General features: G+C 47.7%; 1 protein-coding gene across 5 annotated transcripts in view; it reads right to left on the bottom strand.

The window, feature by feature from the left end:
- Positions 1–413: 413 nt before the first annotated feature.
- Positions 414–9,561, bottom strand: part of RALGAPB (Ral GTPase activating protein non-catalytic subunit beta) — a 142,874-nt gene continuing 133,726 nt past the window's right edge. For all 5 annotated transcript variants that reach the window (XM_039498169.1, XM_039498168.1, XM_039498170.1 and 2 more), the window contains 2 exons: positions 7,114–7,262; positions 414–2,168 (listed from right to left, as the gene is read on the bottom strand). In XM_039498169.1, the coding sequence (XP_039354103.1) occupies positions 1,975–2,168; positions 7,114–7,262 (343 nt within the window). In that variant the 3' untranslated portion in view covers positions 414–1,974. The remainder of the gene's footprint in view (positions 2,169–7,113; positions 7,263–9,561) is intronic.

Below are 9,561 nucleotides of genomic sequence, written 5' to 3'. Positions count from 1 at the left end.
GCAGATGCCTGGAAAGGGGGCTGGGCACTATGAGCCCAGCAGAGGGGAAACGTTCTACCTAAAGAGCAAAAGAGCTCAAATGGAAACCCAGTAGCTTTGCAGAGGACAGAACAGGCATCAATAGTCACAGAATGCAAAATCCACATTTCATGCTACAGGCCTGTTTTATTCGGGACTAAAATATTTATATTTAATTGTTAGTTTATGACACAGAAAGGGGGAGGGGGCACACTAGAGAAAACTTTTGACCTGTGCTCACTAAAATGAGGGACTAGAGGAGTTTAGAGCTTACGAACAGCTTTCCTTGCTGTAAAGGGCAACTGGCCACTTCCATCAGTCCTTAGGAAAAGAAACCACTTTCATAAACAGTAGCCATTACTTGAGATGAACAAACTAAACACACAGCGTCTTTATAGTATTTTATGCTGAATTATGAGCCAGTTGCACAACAGTCACTCTAAATGGGCTGTGGTAGCCTGGATCATCCCAGAGTGGAGAAGAAAGCGAATTTGACGGGTGATTGTTCTTTAGGGGAATAGATGAACAGTTTGAGGAGCAGCCTGACACCTGCACAACTATCAAAGAGTTAAACATTCTCTAATGGGCAAGCCCCCAAATCATTTCAGCAAAAGTAAAGCAAATGTTCTGGACCACACTGGGTAACACGGCTCCTGGTAACAGTCCTTGTGCATACAGCTCTCTAAACAGTCTTTCTGGAGACACTCATTTTTGATCTGTCGGCAATTTAATCATAATTATGTGCTATTTAGATAGCGGCATAAAACCAGATGGTATTAAAACCAAGTGACATCTTGCAACAGACCTTAATGCCTTAGCTTTGTTTATACACAACTGTAAGACAACTCTTAACTAGTAGAAAAAATTCTTGAAAATAAGGTAAGCTCAGGTTTTCTGTGTATACCTGGTATAAGTGTAAATATGCATAAAACTCAGTCATGCAAACACCAGCAGTAATTCTGGAATTTATTGAGAGGTAACTATGGAATCACAGCACTTCAGCTATGGATTTAATGACTTGATGTTTATGAACTAACTTTTTTCTCCTTCAGTTTGTTATAGGAGTTGAACGGTCTTGGTCAGAGAAGTCTCTTCTATTGAGTTTGGAGGTATTTTTAAGAACTTCTATTTAACTCTTACAGTGGATGGTTAATGCTCCGAGATGGGGGCGGGTCTCTCTCTTCCCCAGAAGGTATGAAGGGAAGATGACTCTGTTCCTTTCTTCTTTTGTGCATGTGTGCACTTAGACACCTTTCATTCAGATGTGGGGGCCAGGTTTATCTGTATTTCATTTTCCATCCCCCTATACAGAGATGGAGGTCTGTATTCAGTGCGTTCTTCTCACTGGATGAGATATTTGCTCCTTCCTGTAATTAGGTTGTGCTAAGAGATGATGTTTTGAGTATCCAGGAGGACTGGTGTGGAATGCAGTGGTTGGTTGTCAGTGGGCAAGGTAAGTTAATATTCCAGCTACCATGTTCTTGATTTCACGTCTTGTAAGGAACTGGTCTCAGGATTAGTTCTTGAACCGAATCTCCTGGAGCAGTGAGGAAGGAAGCCCCAGCTGTTATTTCCTGAACCTACGCCCGGCACCCGCAATTTTCTTTGAACTCGGGAAGCTGTCAAAGCTGCATTCAAGCCTCTCTCAGATATACTTGCTATATTTTTTTCTAACAGAATGGGAAAATGTTTAAATGGTGAAAGCGGGATAATTTTTGCCTCCTCTAGTGCAGGGGACATTGTGTTCAAAGATGTGGTCTTACTAGGACGTTGAAGGTTGAGAACCTATTCATTCCTGACTCCTCCTGCAGTGTATCCACCGAGTCATTTCTCTCTACTCTGGAGGACTGAGAGGGAGATTTTTTTGCAAGGTGGTTTGGGTTTTTTTGGTTGTCTAACTGTTTCGATTACTGTAGCCACCAAGCTCTGATCTAATTGTCCTGGAAGGATATTGGTCTAGGGATTGCAGTTCTTGAGCCCAACCTCCTGGAAAAGTGAGGTATAAAACTCTGGCTCCAGCTGCTTGTTTCTGTATTTATTGACAATGTCGGCTATCTTCTGTTTTCGGCGGACATGTGGAGGGTTGTATGAATCACTTTCTAACCTCTTTCTCCGACAAATATTTATTATTGTTTGTCTCACTAAGAAACCTGAAAGAGAAAAAAGTGGTGCTAAGTTTAAATAAAATCAATCCCACTTCTCCTCCTCCTCTGCTTTCCCAGCTAGAGGACGGACATTTCAATCTGGGCTCTGTCCCAGCTAGAGCCCAATGGCAACTGTTGTCAGCGCTATAGGTACGATACCCTTGGTTCAAGGGTAGCTAGTGAGGAATCACAACTTTCCACCACCGAGAGGTCTTTTTGTTATTAAGCTTTAATGCTTTAGAGATTGCCTGTTGGGCTCCTTGTTTGGCCGAAGCAGAGCCTGGATGAAGGATCACATCTGCTATTCCTTGACTGGCCAGCACAAGAGTAGTTTGTAAGCTGAGTCTCAGCCACCCCTAGTGATGGAACATGCTGCCTGCCCCGCTCTCCCAGTCCCGAGGGGCTGAATGCACCACCTCTATAGCATTTTGGCCCACCTGGGAGTCATGGGCAGCTGCAATCCTGCCCAGCTCTCTCGCATGGCAGTGCAGAGAATGAAAGTACTAGAGTGCGTAAAACTTAATTCTGTTAAGGCCAAGTTCTCTGGGCCACCCTACCCGAGAGGCACCAAGAGAGGGAGGGACTGACTGCATTATTCTACCTGCGTATTCCCCTGGCATGGGGAAGCCCCAGTGGGAGGAGAAGTGGCTAACCAACTCTCACACCACCCTCCCTGCAGCCCCCAACAAAGGGAGGAGCATGCTGGGTGTGCTTTCCTACCCCAGCTATCCTTAGCTGGCCAGGTGTCCTTATGGATTGCTGCCATCTGGCACACATTAGAACAGCCCTAGCGTGTGGGCCTGGCAGAGAATCCAAGAGCCATAGCTGGCTCCCTAAAGGACCCTTCTCATTTCAGTCTGAGTGGAGACGTAGCAAAGCACAATCAGACCCTTAACATCTAGTGTGTCCCAACTCTAAGGACTGGGGCTGCACACAAACGTGCACCTATTCAGCTACATCCATTTCCTGAAACTAATTTAATTCCAGGATAAGTCTGTGTGTGGGCTCCCGTTGAGTTAACTCAAGTTGATAAGACTTTAGCCACTTTTTTTCTGAAATAGAGCCCACACACCGGTTTGTACTGAACAACAGTGTGCATTTTAATGAACACTTTTGTTACGCCAGTGCAAGTTCATGTCTGGGTTCGGCCATAAGAATTCACTGCAAACACAGTTTCTTCTTGCTGTTGTGCTCCCTGGTTGTGTACAGAACTAGATCTGCTAACTTTAGAGCCAAAGTATGGTTTACTCTGTCATACTTCTGTTACAACGGCAAAGCCAGCATAGCTCTGGGAGAGTGATCTTGATTCTAACCTGTTTTATGCATCATCAACAGACTTGTCTAGTAAATTACAATCAGTTACATCTGTGCAAACTCACTGAAAGACAATAGGATCGCACAGGTATCACCAATGGCCTAATTTAGCCTACAGAACCTTTGTTACCAGTGAACTGAACACATCAGACCTGAAGTAACTGAAAAACAACAAAACTAGAGCCCCAAATTATTTTCAGAGCAGTACTGTGCTTTAATGTGGTCTTTTGACAACACTGTCAGTGGCATGGAATTCCCCTGCCTCCTTTTCATAGAAATTCCATTAGGGCAGATATCTACGAAGACATAGCCATGTATCCATCCATGAGGACAGGAAAGAAAAGTGTTAAGTGCTTCTGGAAATACAAGGCACTATTTACTGGGATGCTAGGGAAAGAGGATTTTTTTATTTTTTAGTATCTGAAGCTCAATAGCTTTCCCCTGTATCTTGGAGCTGGACTAGAAGGGGATGAACACGCTGCGACAAAATACTCAACAAGGGAGTATTTAACATGTATCCTTTGGTATCTGACTACATTTTTGTCTCAGGGGATGTCTACAAAGCCCACAGCAACAAGCCTCCCAGCCCAGGGTCAAGAGACTCGGGCTAGCGAGGCTCATGTTAGCACTCTAAAAATACCTGTGTAGGCAACACTTTGAAGTTGCAGCTTGGGCTGGAGCGTGGGCTCTGGGGCCCAGAGAAGGATTTGGTTTCACAGTGTGAGCCGCAACTTCAATGCACTGTCTACACAGCTATTATTAGAGTGCAAATGCGAGCCTTGTTACCCACATCTCTTGACCTGGGCTAAGCGGCTCACTGCTTCAGGCTGTGTAGACATTCTTAGATCTCAGGGTATGTCTACACTACGGGATTATCAGGATTTTACAGAAACCAGTTTTTTAAAACAGTTTGTATAAAGTCGAGTGCACGCGGCCACACTAAGGGTAGGTCTATACTTACCTGCCGGGTCGACGCGTACCGTTCGACTTCTCGGAGTTTGAACTATCGCGTCTAATCTAGACGCAATAGTTCGAACTCCGAACGCGCTCCCGTCGACTCCGGAACTCCACCACCGCAAACGGCGGTGGCGGAGTCGATGGGGGAGCCGCGGACTACGATCCCGCGCCGTCTGGATGGGTGAGTAGTTCGAACTAAGGTAGTTAGAGTTCAGCTGAACTTGCGTAGCTGAACTTGCGTACCTTAGATCGAACCCCCCCAGTGTAGACCAGGCCTAAGCACATTAATTTGGTGGTGTGCGTCCATGTACTGAGGCTAGCGTCGATTTCCGGAGCGTTGCACTGTGGGTAGCTATCCTGTAGCTATCCCATAGTTCCCGTAGTCTCCCCCGCACATTGGAATTCTGGGTTGAGATCCCAATGCATGATGGGGCAAAAACAGCGTCGCGGGTGATTCTGCGTAAATGTCGTCACTCAATCCTTCCTCTGTGAAAGCAACGGCAGACAATCATTTCACGCCCTTTTTCCCTGGATTGCCCTGGCAGACGCCATAGCATGGCAACCATGGAGCCTGTTTTGCCTTTTGTCGCTGTCACCGTATGTGTACTGGATGCTGCTGACAGACGCGGTATTGCAGTGCTACACAGCAGCATTCATTTGCCTTTGCAAGGTAGCAGAGACGTTTACCATCCCTATTGCACCGTCTGCCATTGTAAATTGGAGATGAGATGATGGTTATCAGTCATTTTGCACCATTTGCATTTGGAAATTGGCAATGACGATTATCAATCCTTTTGTACCGTCTGCTGCTGTCATGGGTGCTCCTGGCTGGCCTCGCTGAGGTTGGCCGGGGGCGCATGGACAAAAATGGGAATGACTCCCCGGGTCATTCCCTTCTTTATGTTTTGTCTAAAAATAGAGTCAGTCCTGCCTAGAATATGGGGCAAGTGTACTAGAGAACCAGAGAGCACAGCTGCTCCGGGTCAGAGCCCCAGAGATCCTGCAGAAATGATGAGCTGCATGCCATTCTAGGGGGTGCCCCTGCAACAACCCCACCCGTTGCTTCCCTCCTCCCCCAACCCTCCTGAGCTACCGTGGCAGTGTCCCCCCATTTGTGTGATGAAGTAATAAAGAATGCAGGAATAAGAAACACTGAGTTTTTAGTGAGATAAAATGAGGGGGAGTCCAGGGAGTACAGAATCTTCTTTAGACATGAAAGGGGTGGGGGCTGATGGAGCTCAGCCTCCAGCTGCTATGATGAGGACAGTTACCAAGCCTTCTGTACCGGGAGTCATTCCCATTTTTACCCAGGTGCCCCCGGACGATCTCACTGAGGCCAGCCAGGAGCACTCACAGGCTGATGATGACAATGGATAAGGGGATGCTGGTGTTCAGCGCTGCAGCACCCTGTCTACCAGCAGCATGCAGTAGACATAGGGTGAAATTGAAAAAAAGGAGTGAAACGATTTTTTTCCCTTTTCTTTCGGGGTGGGGTGGGGTGGGGGAGAAGGGTGTAAATTGACGACATACACTCTGAAACACCCGGGAAAATGTTTTTGACCTTTCAGGCATTGGGAGATCAGCCAAGAATGCAAATGCTTTTCGGAGACTGCGGGGACTGTGGGATAGCTGGAGTCCTCAGTACCGCTCCCCTCCCTCCGTGAGCGTCCATTTGATTCTTTGGCTTTCCGTTACGCTTGTCACGCAGCACTGTGCTGAGTCTCTGCTGTGGACTCTGTCTATCATAGCCTGGAGATTTTTTCAAATGCTTTGTCATTTCGTCCTCTGTACCGGAGCTCAGATAGAACAGATTTGTCTCCCCATACAGTGATCAGATCCAGTATCTCCCGTACGGTCCATGCTGGAGCTCTTTTTGGATTTGGGACTGCATCGCCACCCGTGCTGATCAGAGCTCCACGCTGGGCAAACAGGAAATGAAATTCAAAAGTTCGCGGGGCTCTTCCTGTCTACCTGGCCAGTGCATCCGACTTCAGATTGCTTTCCAGAGCGGTCACAATGGTGCACTGTGGGATACCGCTCGGAGGCCAATACCGTCGAATTGCGGCCACACTAACCCTAATCCAACATGGCGATACCGATTTCAGCGCTACTCCCCTCGTCGGGGAGGAGTACAGAAATCGGTTTAAAGAGCCCTTTATATCGATACGAAGGGCTTCGTTGTGTGGACGGGTGCAGGGTTAATTCGGTTTAATGCTGCTAAATTCGGTTTAAACACGTAGTGTAGATCAGGCCTCAGTGAGTCACCAACATTAGAGCCACTTAAATCTTTTCCCCACAACTTTATCCACTTGTCTTTCTCCCGCCCCCTTTCTCGCCTCTCTCTCTATTCAGTATTTGCGCCCCTTGCCTCGGTCACACCACTGTTAGTGCAAACAACAAAGTGACAAAAAAGTTTCCAAACCAGGAAGCATGGATAAAGCGCTTGTCAATTTAAATGTACTGTTCCCTCTGCAGGGGGGACTGCAGGCAGACTGCCTCCACCCACTGTGAGCCAGGAGGAAAACTCAGCAGCTATTCCTGAGTCAAAAGTATCTCATACCAGTTGGGAAGGATCCAATTCATATTTTAATACAGACTAATCATTGAACGGTCAGGTAGCAAAGGCTCTACTAGCTCCCATATATTTTATATATATATCCTTTCACAAAACAGAACTTACCAAGAGCTCGCCTACTAACTATCATTCCATCTACCAGGGGGATGACCATGTTGAATTTCCCAGTAGCGCCTTGCACTTTTATCCTGAATAACCCAGTGTTTAAGGGATGGATGAAAACTACAGGAACTTCTCTTTCAGGAGTGGTTGATCTAAAGGAAAAAAACAAACCACTTGTTAAATTAGCAACACAAAGACAGTATTTTGAGAGAACATTTAGGGGAAGGGAAATGGAGACAATGTGCTTAGCAAGAACAGACATTCAAAAATGGTTTGTAAATAAAACAAGCTTTTCTTTGTGCGAGATGGTCAATCATACTGTACACCATGTAGCTGTCGGAAGTACCACAACCTTTTAAGATGCCAGCAAAAAGGTGTCTGTGAGCCTGGCCCGTAAGAGTTTCCACTGGCCTATGATCTGTACTTAAGAATGGTGGGGGATCAACTATAACAAAGCACTTATATATCTCCTCCTGTCACAAGAGTCCAAAGTGCTGCAAACACCAATTTAATAAGTTTAAGCCATTTTGTAAATGAGTAAAACAGAGGCCGAGAGGGTTCGGTGGCTGGTCACATAACCAGGGAGAAAAATAGATGGTTACTCACCTTTGTAACTGTTGTTCTTCGAGATGTGTTGCCCATATCCATTCCACTTAGGTCGTGGATCGTCAGAGAATTTTTACCCTGTTAACACCCGGTGGGTTGGCTGTGGAGCCCCCCGGGAGTGGTGCCTTAATGGCGCTGGATATATAACCCCAGCCGACCCAGCGCCCCCTCAGTTCCTTCTTGCCGGCTACTCCGACAGAGGGGAAAGGAGGGCGGGTTTGGAATGGATATGAGCAACACATCTCAAAGAACAGTTACAAAGGCGAGTAACCGACTTTTCTTCTTCGAGTGCTTGCTCATATCGATTCCAGTTAGGTGACTCCCAAGCCTTACTTAGGCGGTGAGGTCGGAGTGAGACATCGCTGAGTGCAGAACCACTGAACCAAATGCGGCATCACCTCTAGACTGCTGAACTAACGCGTAGTGAGCAGCAAAGGTATGAACTGATGACCAAGTGGCAGCTCTACAGTTCTCCCGTATTGGAACCTGGGCCAGGAAAGCGGCCGATGAGGCTTGAGCCCTCGTGGAGTGGGGTCGGGACACCGGCCAAGTCATAGCAAGCATGGATACAGGCCGTGATCCACAAGGAGATGCGTTGCGAGGAGCCTTTCATCCAGTTGGCCACTGCAACGAAAAGTTGGGTCGTCTTCCTGAATGGCTTCGTATGCTCTATATGGAAGGCGAGAGCCCTACAAAGGTCAAGGGAGTGCACACGTTGATCCTGCCGCGTAGCTTGTGGCTTCGGATAAAAGACAGGGAGGAAAATGTCCTGGTTCACATGAAAAGCTGATACTCCCTTGGAGAGAAAGACAGGGTTGGGATGAAGCTGCACCTTGTCTTTGTGGAAAACTGTATACTGTGGCTCCAACGTGAGGACTCTAATCTCAGATACGCATCTCGCTGAAATGATGGTTACAAGGAAAGCTGTCTTCCAAGATAAGTAGAGAAGTGAGCAGGTGGCCATTGGCTCGAATAGGGGCCCCGTGAACCTGCAAAGGACCGGGTTAAGGTCCCATGCCGGAACTGGTTGTCGCACTTGTGGGTAGAGGCGATCTAAACCCTTCAGAAATCTAACGACCATTGGGTTGGAGAAGACAAAGGAAGCATGTTCTCCTGGATGGAAAGCTGAGATGGCTGCCAGGTGCACCCTGACAGATGATAATCGCCAGGCCCTGCTACTTTAGGAATAGGAGATAGTCTAGGATGAGAGGTATCGACACCTGCAAAGGGGGTGTGGTACGCTGCTCGCACCAACAGGAGAATCACCGTGGAGGGGTTTCTGCTGCACTGATTATGAGCAGAGTAACTCCAACTGAGTTAGCCATGCAGCATCCACGCTGTAAGGTGGAGCGATTGCAGGTCGGGATGACAGAGGCACCTGTGGTCTTGTGAGATCAGGTTCGGCCACAGCGGGAGTGTGACTGGAGGCTCTACCAATAACTCCAGGAGCGTGGTATACCAGTGCTGCCTGGGCCATGCTGAGGCGACCAGAATCATATGTGCTTTGTCCCTGCGTAACTTGAGCAGGACCCTGTGGACTAGCGGGAATGGAGGGAAGGCGTAGAACAGCTGGTCCTTCCACAGAAGTAGGACAGCGTCTGGTAGGGAACCCGGAGAACGCCCCTGGAGAGAACAGAACACTTGGCACTTCTGACTGTTGCGCGAGGTGAACAGGTTGACCTGCGGAAACCCCCACCTCAGGAAGATGGAGTGGATGATGTCTGGGCGAATTGACCACTCATGAGGCTGGAAGGACCTGCTGAGGCGGTCTGCCAGTGTGTTCTGGACCCCCGGGAGAAACAACGCCACCAGATGTATCGAGTGGACTATGCGGAACTCCCACAG

Source organism: Mauremys reevesii, linkage group 13 (genome assembly GCF_016161935.1).
Source record: "Mauremys reevesii isolate NIE-2019 linkage group 13, ASM1616193v1, whole genome shotgun sequence".
In the NCBI taxonomy this organism is placed as follows: Eukaryota; Metazoa; Chordata; order Testudines; family Geoemydidae; genus Mauremys; species Mauremys reevesii.
This window is presented reverse-complemented; position numbering and strand designations above follow the sequence as displayed.